The sequence below is a fragment of the Stegastes partitus genome, unplaced genomic scaffold, assembly GCF_000690725.1.
Source record: "Stegastes partitus isolate 25-593 unplaced genomic scaffold, Stegastes_partitus-1.0.2 Scaffold59, whole genome shotgun sequence".
NCBI classification, from domain to species: Eukaryota; Metazoa; Chordata; class Actinopteri; family Pomacentridae; genus Stegastes; species Stegastes partitus.
The window spans coordinates 180,731-199,078 of NW_007577790.1; the positions used below are offsets into that span (position 1 = coordinate 180,731).

General features: G+C 41.0%; 1 protein-coding gene across 1 annotated transcript; it reads left to right on the top strand.

The window, feature by feature from the left end:
* Positions 1 to 2,911: 2,911 nt before the first annotated feature.
* On the top strand, positions 2,912 to 17,843 carry phc3 (polyhomeotic homolog 3 (Drosophila)). Its single transcript, XM_008275789.1, has 14 exons — positions 2,912 to 3,076; positions 4,280 to 4,435; positions 4,523 to 4,600; positions 4,708 to 4,860; positions 4,992 to 5,081; positions 5,278 to 5,494; positions 6,020 to 6,654; positions 6,739 to 6,856; positions 7,942 to 8,225; positions 8,843 to 8,999; positions 9,114 to 9,225; positions 11,333 to 11,462; positions 13,367 to 13,634; positions 17,689 to 17,843. Exons 1-14 carry the CDS (start codon positions 2,912 to 2,914, stop codon positions 17,841 to 17,843), a joined length of 2,718 nt encoding a protein of 905 aa, XP_008274011.1.
* Positions 17,844 to 18,348: the final 505 nt, after the last annotated feature.

Below are 18,348 nucleotides of genomic sequence, written 5' to 3' on the forward strand. Positions count from 1 at the left end.
TCTGCTGCTGTAAGTTACTTCTAAGGTTTCCCCACCCACTACACATATCTCGGTATCTCTTCTGGTGTGTTCAAACCACAGATGTATGTATTGGAGTGTCTGTGGTTTAAAGTGAGGCTGGATGCTTCATGCAAGCTTAACTAGGATTTAAATGTTCCCGACATCACTTGAATACAGCGTGAAGAGAAAATCCTTGGAAAAAATGATGAAACAGCTCACAGGTTGGCAAACTTATCACAGAAACAGAATATACGTTTAAAATATATGAATTTAGTCATGTTTGCAAGGCAATTTAAGTTATTAAAACATATTAGAATCATTATAATGCATAAACATGCACCAGTTTTTGTGAACATGCATCTTAACACATAAAACAAAAAAAATGGAAATTGGCTGTTTGCTACATTAACAAGCGTGTGCCATGTGCTTTGTACAATAACATTTCATGTTTTCAAGATGAAGACTAATAAATTATGTAGCATTTGCATGATATTCAATAAATTAACATTCATTTGAGTTGTTCATGTTGATGTAAATTGAGTCCGTCTAGCTCATATACAATCTGATGACATCACAAGAACAGGAGCTTTTTTAAGAGGACTGTTGACAGGCAGAAAGGTCAGCAGAAATCAGTTATCATGTGATTTAATGGCTTTACTTTAACAATTAGCAATTCTGTTGGACCAGAATCACTCACTAACTTTAAATACTGCAAAAATCCCAGTTAAATTAAGTTAGACCCAAGCACACAAACAGCACACATACACTAAGTTGTAGCAACATAACTGCTTTATCATTATTTCCTCAGACAGAGAAGCTATTTAATGTTCTGTGATTTTTTAAAACTTTCATTCAAGGTTATTTTTTTGAGTGTAGTTGGAGTTTCAGTCCAAAGCCTGCTTTTACTTTCTAATTACAGTGCAGCTTAATTTTTGATCATCTAATCTTTCATGGTTATATGCCTATTTCAACATCCACCCATTATCTATACACCGCTTAATCCTCACCAGGGTCCTATGTCAACATAATATTTATAATCTGATCAGATTCTCACAACTGCTAGGTTGCTATGCTTTAACTTCAATCTTCTATTTTGCTTATTGATTTTTTGATTAACACAAATGATTTCAGGCCTATTTCCCTGTTGTGGAACATTTTGCCCTTTCTGCATTTTCTTTCTCCCTTACATCACAATAAATCAAGCTGTTAAAAATAATAAAATATGCTCTCAGGGAAGTAATATTACTGAGTTAGGTCATTTAATATGGGAGACGTCTACATGTTGTGTCTTGCATTTTGAACAGGGCCTCTGATGTATTTTTTATGTATGCAGCTTCATTTGCAATCCATATTTTCTTCTTTTTTTTGAGTAAATATTTCAACCCGCATGAAAGCACCGACATCCCCGGGACTGTGGAAGGTCCTCCCGCACTGCGAGCGGTGCTGTGCTGAGGCTTTTTTTTTAACCGTCTGCTGTGCAGCCGACCGTCTGATTTTTTTTTTTAATCTCCATTTTAGACAGTACTGACGCATCAGTAGGCTTCATGATTGGGACAATGTGCCGGGGTATGGTCAGCTCCTGATGGCCCAGGTCCATCAATACCAGGCAGGTAACGCCGACCAGGGGTGAATGATTGTGCATGCATAAAGCGCTGTGTGAGCGGAGAGAGGCAGGGCGACAGAGGATGACATCCAGATGTGCTGAATGCAGTGTTATCTGGGGGTTCACAGACAGTGCATTTAAAATCAGACAGATTTTTTTTGGGTTTGTCAAAATCTGGGTTTGTCGAGAGCATCCAGCCTGCGCTTAATTGGACAGAAAACGCTCTGCAGCAAAAACAATCAATATTCAAACTGCTCCAGGCGCGCAGCTCATTGTGGATCCTTATACGAAACGAACGAATTTTACCCTTTTATGGTCAGCCTATTCAGATAATCATCGTTATCAGCATAGCTTGCCCATATTTATCCACGTTTTGTTTTGTTTTGTTTTTTTTAGGAATTTAAAGGTACAAAACCAGTGTTATAGCGTATTTGCCTGCTCGTCTGAAATGGTAATTTACATCCAGTACTAAAAAATCATTTGAATTGTTCCCATTGTAATGCACATTTGGGAGATTTTAATGACAATGTTTTACTGATAGATAAAATGATTGTCCTGTTACTTTGTATTTTCCTAAGTCTGGACTAACTTGTGGAGTACTGAGGAGTCAGTTCTGCCACTGCATTGGAATAATCAAGGTCAAAGTGCTGCAAAAGCCACCAAGTTTAATTGGTTTTCACTGTTATTAAAACTTGTATTTTCGCAAGAGCATACAATTAAAACAAAACTGGCGACAAAAGTATCATAGCTTAGCTTTTAAATGTTTTTAAGTCGGGCGATATTAATTAATTATAGGAACTTTACAGGTAATTTTGCTTGAAAGGAAAGTGACTGAAATGAAATATGAATTATTAGCTTCTCAATTTATAACGCATAAATTAACGACCAATTTCAACCGGATATTCTGTCTGCAGACAAAATATTGTTTTACCTCAGATAAGTGAATGACTGCTTGATTTAAGTAAATCGGCATATGTTGCAGTGAAAGATGTTTTTTTTTGTTTGTTTGTTTCTTAAAGACCTGAGATGTACTTTTGAATTATGACCGAATTAAAGTTGCGGCAATATATGAATGTAATGGAAAAGGTTTATTATACATGACCATATTTCTTTGTTATTTAAAGCTGCAGCCTGCGTCTCTTTTCCACCCTGGCTGCAAGCTTTGTGTTCAGCTGATCCCGATCCAAATGACGTTGGTATTTTACCATCTCCTGATAACAATGTGTGTGTTTTGTTTGTTTGTTTGGTTTTTTTTAAAATCTCAGTGTCACAGTTTCCCTGGTACTGAGTCGGTCTAAGACCTGGGAGATGGACGGCCAGAGCCCAGGAGGGAAGCAGGCAGACGCTAATAAGACGGTAGCCACCACATCAGCAGCCGTCGCCATGGCAACAGTCAGCTCCAGCGGCACCACGTGCACCCAAGCGCCCTCTACTTCCCTCAGCATCATTCCACCAGATAGACAGGCAGTCCAGGTAATAGACGATACCGAGGACTTGTGCATGCATTGTTTTATTTAACAGGTAGGTAGCCCAGGCAATACACAATACCTGCGACCTCAGCATCTTTTGACTGATTTGAAAAGAAGGTGGTCCAGGTAAAAGGCAGCATCTAGTACCTCTGCATACATTGTTTAATTTTAACAAGTAGGTCGTCCAGGTAATGGACAGTATCCATGACCTTGCATGCATTATTTAATTTACAGGCAGATAGTCCTGGTAATAGACAATATGTAGGACCGCTGCATATAACTTGGTATTCAAAGTGACGGACAGTACTTGCAACCTGAGCTGCCACATTTCGACTTGACAGACAGTTATTCCAGGTCATAGACAATAACAAGCACCCCTGCATGCATTGTTTAAGTTAGCAAGTAAGTAGCCTGGATAATAGACAGTACCTGCGACCTTAGCAGGCACAATTTGCCCGACAGGCAGTTCAGGTAACAGACAATACCTTGGACCTGTGCATGCACTGTTTGATTTAACAGGCAGGTAGTCCCAGCAATACGCAGCACCTAGGACCTCTGCGTGCATTAAGTCCAGGTAACAGGCAGTACCTAGGATCTGTGCATGCATTGTTGAATATAACAAGCAGGTAGTCCCTGTAATACATATCACCTACTGCTGCTGTGAGCACTAACTAGGTAGTCCAGGTAATAGACAGTCCCTGTGACCTCAATAGGCATAGTTTGGCCTGCCAGACAGGGAGTTCAGGTAACAGACAGTTCTTCTTGTGACTGTAAACATTCTCTGAAAAATGTGGATGTTGCGTGGGTCGGATGTTACTAAAAATATAACATATACTGTATAAAGTATATCATTAATTCCACTATAAGTTCCGTGTTGTTTAAAAAACAGTGACCCATATATAAAATAGCTGACCTAAAGTGAAATCAAAATATGGATTTGGTTCCTTTCGAAGAATTTGAAAATATTCAAGCCCCTGGACATCAAAATAAAAGTATATTTTACAAGTCTTTATTATTCTATAAATATTCCATTCCCAACATCTCCAAACGAACACAAAAACTGTTCCAAATATTGGATGTTTTTTTCATTTGACAACTCAATAAGAGCAAATTCAAGACAGTTTAAGAAACCAACAGCCTTGTGCTGCCACAGAGAGGTGATGTTTATTTATAAAGTGCTTTATATGTTTGTCATGTGATCCAACAGGTAATCCAGCACGCCATCCACAGACCTCAGAGCATGGCAGCCCAGTATCTGCATCAGATGTATGCAGCCCAGCAGCAGCACCTCATGCTGCAGACAGCAGCCCTGCAGCAGCACCAGCATCCCTCCCATCTGCAAAGTCTGGCCACCATACAGCAGGTCTGATGGTGCCTTTGTATGTGTCATGTGTTGACATAGCCGTGAGTCATTGGGTGGAAAGTGTAACAAGTTTGTAATGTTTTTCAGGCTTCAGTTTGTCAGAGACAGTCGCCTTCTTCATCCAGTGGCAGTTTGGTTCAGCCTGCTGGTGTTTCCCAAAACTCAGTGAGTGTCTGGGTTACCTTTCTCACCAATATCACAGGCTCTGAGCACAAATATTAACCTCAGAGTATTTCTTTCATATGTCTTTCATCGCGCTGTGCCAAATCCAGATCACTTTACCAGCATCTCCAGTGACAGCCCAGCTGATTGGCCGTACTCAAACATCCACTGCTGCTGCAACCACTATATCCCAGCAGGCCATGCTCCTTGGAAGCAGACCGGCCAACTGTAACCAAGCTCAGATGTACCTTCGAACTCAGATGGTACAAATCATTTTTAAATATCCCGCTGGTAATCGCTACTGTATTACTGGTTTACTCTATTTCTATTTTCACTGCATGTGAGTTTTTCCACCAACATGAAGTTAGAATCCCTGTTGCTTTTATTTTGTCAGCTGATTCTAACTCCTGCAGCCACGGTGGCTGCAGTTCAGTCAGACCTTCCTGCTGTGACGTCCTGCTCCTCTTTACCTACCTCCACTCAGGTAGCCACACACTTAGACAAACTCATGCTTATCACAACACTGCAGTGTTACCATATATGCCACAGGATGTTACAAAGCTTAAAATATATGTGCTAAATAGTTTTCAATTTCTTAAAGTGTTACCTATGGATTAACTAATTCACTGGCTGTTCTTCCCATAAACCCTTGACCTTTGTTTGTGTGTATTCAGGTGCAGAATCTAGCTCTGCGTGCCCATTTGCCTGGAGCTCTGACTACAGCCCACAGTGTCATCTTAAAGCCATCCACTCAGTCCCAAACGCTGTCTCCAGCTGCCTCTATGTCCAAGACGGCAATCTGTGCACTGAAGGCCAACCAGCTGGCTGATGCTTCAACAGAAACAGGACCGCCTGATGTCCCCCATCTGGCTTCAGGAGCCCAGATTATAACCCCAGGTGAGTTGTTCTGTTCTGCGGTTGAAGGAGCTTCACAAGTGAGTCTATCCCAGCTGACTCAGGGTGAAGGCAGGGGACACCCTGGACAGGTCACCAGTCTATCACAGGGCTACACTTAGAGACAGACAACCAAGCACACTCACATCCACACCTACAGACAATTTAGAATCACCAATTAACCTCAACATGTTTTTGGACTGTGGGAGGAAGCCGGAGAACCCAGAGAGAACCCACACTGCACGGAGAGAACAAGTTACTCAGGCCAGAAGGATGTGAATAACCAAGTTTCTTTGACAGATATATGTATCGGAAATTTGATCCAAATTACGAGAAGACTCAGAACTAAGATGTTCATGTAGGTGTAGAGAATTAATTTTTTTCTTGTGAAGTTAAGTTTTATTTTATGCACCTTAGCAGGACTGTGACAGGTACTTTTAGGCCACTTGTAAAAGAGATACATTTGTTTTTCTATTTTTAAGTTGTTTTTTGTTCCTCATGTCTTTCTCTTCATCACTCCCACTACAGCTTACCCTCCAGTACACACCCACACTGTAGTCAAGCAGCAGCTGTCCTGTCCCACAGGCCAGCGGGTGGCGCACCACCAGCTCATCCTCCAGCAGGCCACAGGTGGAGCTCCCAGCCACAGACAGCTCCAGCCCATCGCCCTCAGAGTAGCACCCCAAGAAACCACCTCCAACCCTCTTCCTCTTTCTGTTAAAAGACTGACCACTCCCAGCTCCCAGGCACAATCACGAAATGACCCCCCAGCCCTTTCTCCCTCTTCTCCATCTGTCACTAGCCAGTTTGCATCAACAGCTCAGACCTCAATCCCAGCTGCCACCGTTCAGCCTCAGCCTCCTCCTCTGGTGGCTGCTCCGCAGCGTCGGACTTCGTTCCCACAAGTGCAGAACCAGCCTCCACCCCCTCCTCCACCTCTGGTTCTCCCCAGGCTGCCCCAGAACCCAACAGCCGCCCTCCACAGATTGTCCCTGCACTCGGTCCAGGCTTTGGCCGTCCAGTCCGGACAGGTGCTGCTCACAGAGCAGGAGCTGCCTGTGGCCGAGGCTCTGGTCCAGATGCCCTACCAGAACTTGCCGCCTCCTCAGACGGTGGCTGTTGATCTGAAAGTGCATCCAGTCAGACACACTGAAACTCCGACGGTGAGTCATCACATCCTGTAGGGAGATCTGCTGTTTGTATAATGTGCCTGTTTGACTGAGGTTAGGATGTGCTTTGAATTTCAGGTGGGGCAAACATGCAAAGTGAATGGACTAGGCTCAGAGGAGAGGAAAGATTCTCCAAGTCCACGTAGAGACAGGACACCTACACCTCAAACTGTGCCTCCTAAGAAGAATGGTGCAGGTAGATAATGAAAGAATAAAACAGAGATGGAAAGAATACCACACAGTATACGCCTTTCTAACCCTACAAACTGTCCTTACAAGCCAGGGCAGTGATTCATAAGGTTTGCTCAGAAAAACAGGGCTTATTTTGAAAAGCCTGTCTTGAATAAATCGGGATTATGCTGGTTTAGAGTTAATTGGAGTAATCTGCTGTAAGTGAAGTCTGCTTCATTATAACCTTAAAAAGCAAAACCGACAACATTTACAGCACAAATGAAAAATTGACATGTTAAGCACAAATTGTAACTTTTGCCACCACTGAGCAACATATATTAAAAGTATAATAATAGTCTTGTAAGGAAGATTAACAATATAGAAAGTCTCCTCCTGCAAGTTGACAGGATTGGTTCCTCAAGTCTGTTACAAATGAAATCCCACAAGTCTGAATCTGTGTTTTTGAGAAAGCTGTTAATACGCTGCATTGTAAGGGTGGAAATACTCAGCCATGCTGTTGATTGTTTATGTGCTCTGATGAATAGGACCTCAGTTGGATAATTTACTTCACTGGATGATAATTTAGATAATTTTTAGTTTTCAGTTGGAATTCATTTGGTACAAGTGACACGAGAGCCTCTATATAATGAAAATTCTGTTTAAATACCTTCAAAGTCACTGTTTGCCACTTGGATTTCTAAGTGTATGTATTTTTAATTTTACTGTGTGACATTTAAAAAGGAAGAAATGGTAAATTGTTTGCTATTGTGGTGCTACAGCCATGAGTTACAGCTGTCTATTAATTCTTTTTTTTTTTTTTTTATCCCATATGGTGACTGGACAGATCCTTCAAAGATTTCAGTTCATATGGTGATTCTGTGCGTCCTATGTTAATATGTCACATAGATATTTGACATTTACTGCAGGCAGACTTATTGTCACAGTACAGCAGTAAGAGGAGCCTCATTTATATAACAGGACACGTTTCCATGGTAACAAAGGTCAGACTTTTTTAAGCCTCATGGGAAATTGCTAATTAACCTGGTTTAACTGGTAGTCTTGCTTTACCAAACACCCCTCATCCTCTCATTGCCTTTTATTCTCTGCCAGTGATGTGTTCGTCCTCCGTCACCACCAGTCACTCAGTGATCAGGTCACCACAGGTGGAGGAGCCCTCCCAGCTCACCACCACAACCAGCAGCAGCAGCAGCAACCCCCCTCCTCCATCTCCTCCTCTACCTCTACCCGTCCTCCCTGCTGCTGTAAGAGGCCCCAGCCAGCCCCCCTCTGCCCCAGCCAGCCTCCCAGGAAGCCCTGACAGGACACTGACGTCCCACGTTCTCACACACCTCGTAGAGGGCTTCGTCATCCGGGAGGGCCTGGAGCCATTCCCAGTATGTGGAGGTGCCATTTTAACACAATTTAGGTCCCCAGTAAAGGTGACTTTAAAGTTGATGCTGTAGTTTAATTGGAGACTACACCCTAAAACACGGTAAATCAACTTCAAATCTTGCATTTTGGTGTTTGGTGGCGTATGTTTCTAATTTGTGGATAGTTGGCATTGAGTAATTCTGCTGCAGGTGAGATGGAGAAGTTAAAGGAATTTTGTTGTGTACATAGTCTGTCACAATGGAAGAATCTTCTGCAGATGTGGCTGAAATATTGTAACTGTTCTGGAATTGATATTTGTCTCATAACGTAATATTAATTAATTAGTTAAATCATGCCAGCAAAACGCCTCCACATCATAACAGAGCCATTGGATCTCTTTACTAGAGGTCAAGGCTTCAACGTTTGTCACCTGTCCAACATGAATAAGCATATCCTCCATACAGGGTTGAGCAGGCCAACAGTGTGACTAAATATAATAATACAAAGCAAAGGAAATGAGCATTTAATGTATCTTCAAGTCCTAATGCTTTCTAATCAACACAGTGTAATCCATTAGCATGCAAAAATGTCACCCGTTCTGTGTCAGATGTGACATTTTTGAATGTACCACACCATGCAGGTGGGTCCGTCCTCGCTGTTAGCGGACCAGCAGGCTTCGCTTCCTGAATCCCAGGAGATACAGACCAATGGGGATGCAGCAGAGGACAGTCCTCTGGATGCTGACCAGTCAGATTCAACAGATTCTGAGATGGAAAATGATGGCCGTGCAGCAGATGGTGAGGACGCTACGTATGTGTGTGTGTGTAGGTGTGTGTGTCTGTGTCTGTGTGTCTGTGTATGTGTGTGTCTGTGCACATGTATGACTAACAGCTGGCCCTGTGAAGTTGCAGAGCTCCAGGAGAGTGTGGCAGGTGTGCTGCAGTGTGAATACTGTGGAAGCAGAGGTTACGCTCACACGTTCCTGCGCTCCAAACGCTTCTGCTCCATGACGTGTGTCCGAAGGTGAGTAAATTGTTCACAAAGGAAGATGTGATTAACACATGTCTGATTCTCAGAGTGCATAGACAGAATTTTAGTATTTAAATCACTGAATAGATTTAAAAGTAGCTCCTGACTATTTGTCTGAGATGTTGATGAGGTATGCCATTTCTAGATCCCTAAGACCCTCTAATTCTGGTCACCTTAATGTTCCAGAGAGTAGATCTACGATGCACAGAGATGCATTCTGTGTCAAATAAAATCTTTAAAGTTCTCCTTAGGCTTGCGTTAATGTTGTTTTTGATGTAGTTTCACATAATTTGCTGGTATGCAACCTATGTATTACTTTTATTACTTCCCTCTGTGTGTTATTGTAGTTTGTCTTGTGTTTTCTCACTGTTAATTTATTATTTATCATCTTTTTTTGATGTGAAGCTAATCTTTGATTTATACTTGCTGTATGAATTTAGCTACAAATACAGATATTATTTATTACTAAATGCTTGCTATGCAGACACATTATACATAAATGATGTCTTGAGCTGATTAAGTCCAGTAGCACCATCTTAATAAATTAAACATATTTTTTCTTGTAAATCCAATAAAAAGAGTAAAATCAGCATTGGAACAAGTTTCATCCTTGCAGCCAAACCTGGTACAGCTTATTCATCGGCCCTATAGAGTTTAGTTGTTGTCCAAATTAAAACACACAAGTAAACTGCAATGTTTCTATCCTGACTTTTTCATTTCTTACCACCAACATTGGAACGGCATTTTATTTTTGAGCCAATCCCACATATACCATAAATATTCTCTAGAGCACCAAATATAAGTTAATCTGCTGCTGAAAATAGTCCCAAACCAACACACTATTTGCTACTGTTTTTTTTGGACATTTGTAGAAAATTGCAATGCTCTGCTTTTGAAGGAAATTCTATAACTGTTTTTGCAACTGAAATTATTTAAAGGCTGTGGGCCTAGAGAAATCTGAGAATGGCTGAAATGATGTTTGGGGAGGCTGAGTGGAGACTTACATCTGCAGATTCAGTTCTGCTGGAACAACATAATATGACAAAGAATCCAACACGCAAAGTTCTACAGTGGGTTTTCAGGGTTCGGATGAATGCTGGAGGCAGTGTAGTAAATCAACGGGAGACTGTTTTTATATATTTTTTGCTTGCCCTTTAGTTCACCCATTGGAAGTTAATTGCTCTTCAGTCACATTTTACCTGGGCAAAGTCCTACACAAAGTCATTGCTAAGCATAAATATCTCTATAAAGTGGTTGTGAATGAAACTGCATAAAACCGAGGTGGCTGCAGACACTGTTCGGCGAAACTGACTTTTTCTTTAAAGCTATGCCCTGATAAATGTATAGTATACAAAGAAAAAAAATAAAGACTACCTACTCCATGAAGTGCTAATGAGTACTTATGGGATATAATCCATTGCCTGTGTAAGTGAAAAACTTAATTCTGTGTTATTGTTCTGCCCATACCAACCCACTTTTTAAACTAAAAATAGATACAATTAAAAAGAAGAAAAAAAAGATTGGATTAGTAGAGATTTTGAAAGACTTCTATCTAAAGTAGGAACTTGTGGGCTTAGAGCTGATGGCCACAAATAAAGTGCAAGAAAGTCATGATGTATAAAGAGACTGCAGCATTAGCAATTTTGGTTATTGTCAGAAAAATTCAAAATAGTGTCAGTCTTATCTTTTAATGCAAATTTGATTGATGATATTGAATCTTTAAATTGTTTACAGTGTGTTGCCTCAGTTGAGGTTCACCACACTGTGAACAATGTGGAAAAAGTAACACTGTGGTTGTAATTTCATTAATTGTCAGTGGGGTGATGTTGTATAAGAACACTTTCTTCTGCCACACAAGAGACGTGACCTAGAGTGAAGTGCCATCTGTGTCAGTGGTGGTGAAAGACGTCATCTGGAGTCCACTGAGCTTCGTCCAAGCTGGAAGATAAAGTGTATAATCACTCCCAGGTTTCCCTCTGAGTCTCCATCCAGACATCAAAAAGAGGACAAGTCTCGACACAGACTGTCAGCCTGTCTAACTGTCTGAACTTATTTCTCACAGGAAAACTCAGTCTAATATTTCGCACCTCTTTCCGCTCAGGTTCAGCGTGAGCTGCACCAAGCGGATCACGGTGCTGCGAGCAGGCCGCTGGGGTCACAGGCCGATGGGCAGGAGAGGACGACCTCCCAGCAGAGTCAATGGAGCCTCCAGAGAACATTTTCTGAGACAGGTCAGTTAATATCATTGACCTGACACATACAGGGAGATACAGAGGTGCTGCAGGGACGGCTGTTCTCTGAGGGATAGCTAAATTAGACGAGAACAAAGTTTTGGAGGACAGGCTTGGCTTCTGAACACAGTTAGAAAAAGTGCACAGAATGCTTTGAGTTCTTCTCGATGAATACGATGTTAGAGAATTGTGTACATCTACAGGCAGGTTTTAATGTCTGCACCACCACTGACGTTTGTTACCAGATACATGTGGCCTCCAGTGTTGACCAGAAAGATTTTATTTAAATAGGCTTGAAGTGATAAAATACTTAAAGCATTCCACAAGAAGACAGCAAATAGTAGAGCAACATTTGAAAGTTTTTTTTCTCTACCATATTAATCATCTGCCTTACCTTTCAACCCCATGTGAATAAACACTTGTCCTATTGGAAAACTTTAGAAAAACTTGTAGTCAACAATGGCTGTTAGACATCTATTTTCTTCCACAAAACCACTAGCTGTGCTCCTAACTTGAGGAACAGCTGTCTGAGGAGGAAGTGATTTGGGTGCTTTGATTCCACAGTATGCGCACCGTCATTGCTTTTAAAATGTTCACTAAAAACATAATAGTCTGCCAGGACTCTGTGAGGGTCAGTCTGGAGAGCAGTTACCCACAACTGGAATAAGGCAGTCAATTAAAACTGCACAATGTGTGTCATACTTTATTTTTAAAATCCTGAAAGAGAAAACATTTTACCTAGTTTGCTATGACCTCTCCAACATGAACACATTCTAAACATAAAGCTTTCCACAACTACACACACATGAACAAACCGGCAAGCATGGATGAAAGTGGAGGGTGATAAGTCAGTTGGCAAGCTGGATGGAGATCTCTCATCCAATCAGCTAATTTCTGTGTTTGCTCTTAGTCAGACACAAAACCAACATTGAAACAGATTCATGGAAAAATCCAGTTATTTGGAAAGCTGCAGGGAGCTCATGCTTTTTACTCTGATATACGCTCTTTTGTGCAACTTCTTTCCCTGTATCTCTACAGTACATTATCCACATTAACAGGAAACACACCAGTTTGAAATGAACTAGAAGCATTCTTTAAGTAACTCTGTTACTACTGTGAGTAGTAGCAGATACTAGTTGCTACCAGTCAATGGAGGCTGATGAAATAATTTATGACTTTTCTTAACAGTTGCTAAGTGCTTTAATGCTTTAAAATGAAACTACAAGTTAAACAATAAAATATGCTAAGATACTGAGAATGACGAGAGTAGGACATAGATAATAATTTTTAAAAGGTAAATCATTTTCAGGAAGTGAAGAAAATGGGTAGCAATAGAAACTATATAAACACAATATATTTAATTTTAATAAAATTATTTTGTCCTGAATACATACGATAAAAAATAGTTACACGAAATGAAAAATGTAATGTGAAAAATACCCACAGAATCCGATGGTTATTATGTGTAACTAAACTGGGCTGATGTAAACTGAACATTGTGATGTCTACATCCTTTCTCATAATTTTAGCAATAATTGCTACAAAGTGGAGCAGTTAAACCCTAATGTCTCAAAATTGAAATAATCTGATGTTTCCTGCTGCTGCATGGAAACATTTCTTAAGCACTAGCTAGGCTGTAATCTGATGCTCACACTTTCCGCCAAAGCTTTCAGTTTAGAAGCACTTTAACAAACAGTAATTCACCATGTAGCATTGAAACAATGAAAAGTCACAGTGGCCGTTGTTTCCTTATTTTAAAAAAATCTTTTAAATACTGGGAAATATAGCAAACATTACTTGCAGCTTCTGTCAGGTAAGAACCCACAAGTTGCACGTCATCACTGTAAGCAGTCTTTCACTAAAAAACACAGGGACATGAGTCTGATGGTCTTTGTGCTTCACAGGCTCACGGGCCGTTTGACTCAGAGGAGACCCAGCAGAGTTTACAGAGGAAGGAAGAGGAGCAGCAGCAGCAACAGGAGGAGGAGGAGGAAGAGCAGCCTCCAGTTCCCATGACTACCAGGCTCCGAAAGCAGGCTGAGAGACAGCGAGAAAGGGAGCGAGAGCAGAGGATGACGGAAACAATCACTGTTTCTGATGGAGAGGAAGACGTCAGCTCTCCATCTCAGTGGAACGTGGAGCAAGTGTTTTCATATATCAACACCCTACCAGGTACTACTACTGGTACTACTTCCGCTTTAGTACAGCTTCTGTCACTTACTGTGTGTCAGAGAAGAAATTCATTTGGAAACCTAATTACCCACATTATGGAATACTTTAAAATTTTTAAAGTTGAGATTAGTCAAAAAATGACACTGAAACAAATGCAGAAAGTAGCTTTTATTTCAGACCATTTGTATGTCATTTTACCCAAAGACGTATTTTAATGTTCAGTGTCCTTTTCAATGTGCAAAATTAAGTACACACGAAGATGAAAAGGAAACAAAAGTGATAAAGTCTAATATTTGTTTGCTGACACTTAAAACCCTCTTAACCCCAAAACCTGCCACTCTAAAATTTTGCTCTTTATCGCAGCAAGAAACTGTAAAAATCAGAAAGAATCACAGGATGTTTCACTTTCTGGCAGTCATTAAACCACTCATCTCTGACTCGCCATTCCATCAGCAAAGTTAACTGAATCTGAACTTGGAATCATGATGTTTATTTAAAATAACTTTGTACATGTCTCTTTGAAAAATGTGCCAAATACAACCAGATCCCATAAAATCAAAAAATTCTGCACTTCTTGTTGCAACTTAGACATCATGAAGGACTCAACTGTGATCAGCAGTCATGTGAAAAAAAAACTTTTCAGCTGGAATGAGCTGAACGTCAAGCTGTGTTTACACAGAGCAGATAGAAGACAAGGATGGAAACTGTCATGAACTCACTAACAGAATGGGTGGACACAAATGCTTGACTCAGCAGGTTCAGGCAAAAGACAGGTTTAGTGGCAGTCAGGGTTCGGTACACAGAAAATCAGTCCAACAGGCAGAAGTATCCAAGAATCGGCGGGCAGAGACAAGGTTCAAAAAGCAGAAACAAGGTCGAGATCAAACAGACTGTGACTTAACTTGAATAACGCTGGTATGAGGACTGTAAAGTGCAATGAACTGGCGACGAGACAGTGAGACACACAGGGTAAAATACAGGAGGTAATGAGGGTAAATGGGAAACAGGTGCGGCGAGGTAATCAAGGAGAAGGTGAGACAAGACAGGTACAGGAAGTAACTAGAACAGAACACCCAGTGAAATGATTTCAAAATAAAACAGGAAAGACGAGACATAATGTGCAGACATGAACAGAAACTTGACAGACATGACAGAAACACAATCAAAATGTAAATAGTGATATATCTACAGGGTGTAGTGCTACTATTTTTCCAGTATTGGTAACAACTGTGGGCACTTGGAAAAATGCTGTTCATGTTGGCTCCATTTTTTTTTTTTCTTTCAATTTTTGTAAAGGGCTGCAGGGTGGCGCAGTTGGTAGCACTGTTGTCTCGCAGCAAGAAGGTTGCCGGTTCGCGTCTCGGTGGGGGCACCGGAATCTTTCTGCGTGGAGTTTGCATGTTCTCCCCGTACAGCGTGGGTTCTCTCCAGGTTCTCCAGCTTCCTCCCACACAGTCCAAAAACATGTTGAAGTTAATTGGTGATTCTAAATTGTCTGAAGGTGTGAATGTGAGTGTGCTTGGTTGTCTGTCTCTAAGTGTGGCCCTGCGATGGACTGGCGACCTGTCCAGGGTGTCCCCTGCCTTCACCCTGAGTCAGCTGGGATAGACTCCAGCCCCCACCCCCCCTAATGAGGATTAAGCGGTGTATAGAAAATGGAGATCATTTTTGTAAAATAAGTAGTCCAATTCCTCTGTTTCTGATTTCTGTCATTCTAGCTTTGTCATACTGCACAGAATACATTTTTTAGTTCTCTCTACTTCTAGCCATAGTTTCTATAGAAGTGCAAGACAATTAGCCCACAGTGAGTAAAACATGTGTCATAAGCAACAAACACCCAGAAACTGCGTGGAGTTCAGAGGGTTAAGGCAATGCTGGCAGCAAGTCTATGACACAGAACTAAATTTTCAGTGTCTCTGGAAATGGTTTTCTAAGCTTTCAAAATAGCTGATGTTTGTAAGCGGCCACTCTGTCTTCAGTCTCACTGTCAGGAGTTAAAAGGCCCACAATGGCTTAAATCTGCTCTCCAGTTTCTCTGTGTTTAGGGTCTGCAGTCTTGTTGCTGGATGAAAGTCCAGCAATGACACTGGAGTTGTTGTTGCTGCTGCCTTCATCAGTTCCATCCTCATCAGACCAGATTCTAGACTCTGAGGTTTGGGGTTTAAGTGGACAACCTTTCTTAAATTCGTTTTGAAGCCGACCAAGGGTTCATTTGTCTTCAGAACTTTCCACGCAGCTGCATTAGATAGATCCATGTCCTCTGCTGTGGTTTGTAGTGATTGTTTGTCTTTTCTCTTCTCACAGATGGGAGTTTTGTTTTTTTGCCACAGTCAGCTCTCTGGTCTTTATTCTGCGTTTTGTAACAAATGAAAAGATAAACTGAAATGTGGACTAACCTTTTAGGCACTGAGAGAAACACCTGTGCAGCGAGTTACACCTGTCAGTCATTAACATACTTTTGCACAATTGAAAGCAGTCAACAAAGCAGCTATTTCTGTGCACATAAACACCACGAAGGGCTGCAAGGTGGAGCGGTGGTTAGCACCGTCGCCTCGCAGCTAGAAGGCTGCAGGTTCACGTCCCAGTGAGGACACCCAGGATCTTTCTGCATGGGTTCTCTCCGGGTTCTCCAGCTTCATCCCACAAAGTCCAAAAACATGTTGAGGTTAATTGGTGATTCTAAATTGTCCGTAGGTGTGAATGTGAGTGTGCTTGGTTGTCTGTCTCTAAGTGTAGTCCTGTGATAGACTGGTGACCTGTCCAGGGTGTCCCCTGCCTTCACCCTAAGTCAGCTGGATAGACTCCAGCCCCCCCTCTAGTGAGGATTAAGTATAGACAATGGATGGATGGATAAAGATCACAAAATGAAAGTTGACGGTTTCTCTTTTTACGTCACATATTTTGATTTCACAGACACTGAAAAACTTAAATTTCACTCTGCTGTTAACATACAGTTGGAGAGCATTGTGCACTAAACGCTGGATGTTTTTAAAGTCATAACTTTAGTCAAAAAATAAAAAATACTGGTTGTGCACTTCTGATGCCTATGGCGGGAAGTTTCATGCTCATGTTCAGAATTCCATATCAGTGGCTGTTGAAAAAATATTCCAAATTAACTGAGATGTGAAAGGTTGTGAAATGTGTCTGTTGAATGGAATGAAAGTCACAGTGAATTGTAACTTCATGAAGAAAAATGATTCCTGGGCTAAAACAAACACTTTCAGTGGTTAAAGTGCTCATTTCTGCATGTTTTTCACAGAGTTTACTTCACAATCTGCACCCAGTGCTGGGACATCCTTCAGTGTGTTTCATCTTAGATTTGAAAGTTTGGATTCCCTGGTGTAAAACTATCAAACTGCCGTTTAGCTTTTTTTTTTTAATGTGCTTGTCAGATGGTTGGATGCATTTTCTCAAGCTCCAGTTTCAGCATGATACCCAACTACATATATAATAACTTGTATACATTTTGTTGTTGAAGGTGAACAAAACTAAAACAATTTCCATCTAGCTGAGCTTTAACAACATTGAAAATACCAGGGACTTTAACTGAAATAAACAAATATACTGGACTTCACAATAAAATGAAAAATAACTAAAACAGTATTATGTACTTACAAAACGAACTGAAATTTTTTAAAAAAAAACATACATATACAGGAAATGTATTTTGTTTTAAAAAGTCCTTCTATGTAAATCTTGCTACTTGGGAGCTATCTTAGTCATGGCCTCAGTCTGTTATTTTGGGCAAACAAGACCATGCTCCAGTCTAAGTCTAAAGGAGAGAAGCAGTACTGAAATTTCAATTCTCATTCGGACATAAAGACTGTATGTATAGAATAAGTCGTACTTCTACAGTGCTACTACTTGAGACGTTTGGTCAGTTGTACCTGCACACACACACACAAAAAAAAAGATTTAAAAACCATATAAAGATCAAAGCATGTGAGCACTTTTCCAAGCATCTGCACACAAACGCCATCTCAGTGAACACAGGCCATGATGCACTCTTGTAGCAGAAACCTTTCATTGCAACTCTGTCCTCCCTTCTGTCCAGGTGGTTCGGACGTAGCTGAGGAGTTTCGCTCCCAGGAGATAGATGGACAGGCTCTGCTGCTTCTCACCGAGGACCACCTGGTCAGCACCATGAACCTTAAACTGGGACCTGCACTCAAACTCTGCGCCCACATTAACTCTCTGAAAGATGCATAAACAAGCAAACATTCCTGCTCTCTGAGAATGTGTCTGTGTTGATCTGGACTAGGATGAAGACAAACGGAAGAGACAACAAGGGAGCTCCACTCATCTTTAAGCTCTTTGTTTTTGTTCTTTGAAAAGACACTTAAATCACCCTGAACTGAAACCATGAACTGCAGCTCTCCTGAGACCACTGCCAACATTCTCTGTAACTACTTGTCTCTCACACACTCCAGGGTTGATTTGAACACAAAGATGAGCAGTTCTTACGCTTCATTTTCATTGTAGTGATTGTAGCAGTTTGGCTCCAGTTATCCATTTGTTTCAAAATGGTTTTAAAAATTCTTTGTATCATTTATAAGCAAAGGGAACAACTTACCACTTCACACTATACACAGGAAGGTTGCTGGACAATGTCAAAGTTTACAAAGATTACAGATTATTACTTATCTTGGAGATGGAATTTGATACATTTATCATCAGCAAACAGCTGTAATGAATTATGAACTGATGACAAGGT

Coding starts and splice junctions, on each gene's coding strand:
- phc3 (XM_008275789.1), top strand. CDS start 2,912: ATGGACGGCCAGAGCCCAGGAGGGAAGCAGGCAGACGCTAATAAGACG. Junction 8,226..8,842: donor AGGGCCTGGAGCCATTCCCA/GTATGTGGAGGT, acceptor CACACCATGCAG/GTGGGTCCGTCCTCGCTGTT. Junction 9,000..9,113: donor TGATGGCCGTGCAGCAGATG/GTGAGGACGCTA, acceptor GTGAAGTTGCAG/AGCTCCAGGAGAGTGTGGCA.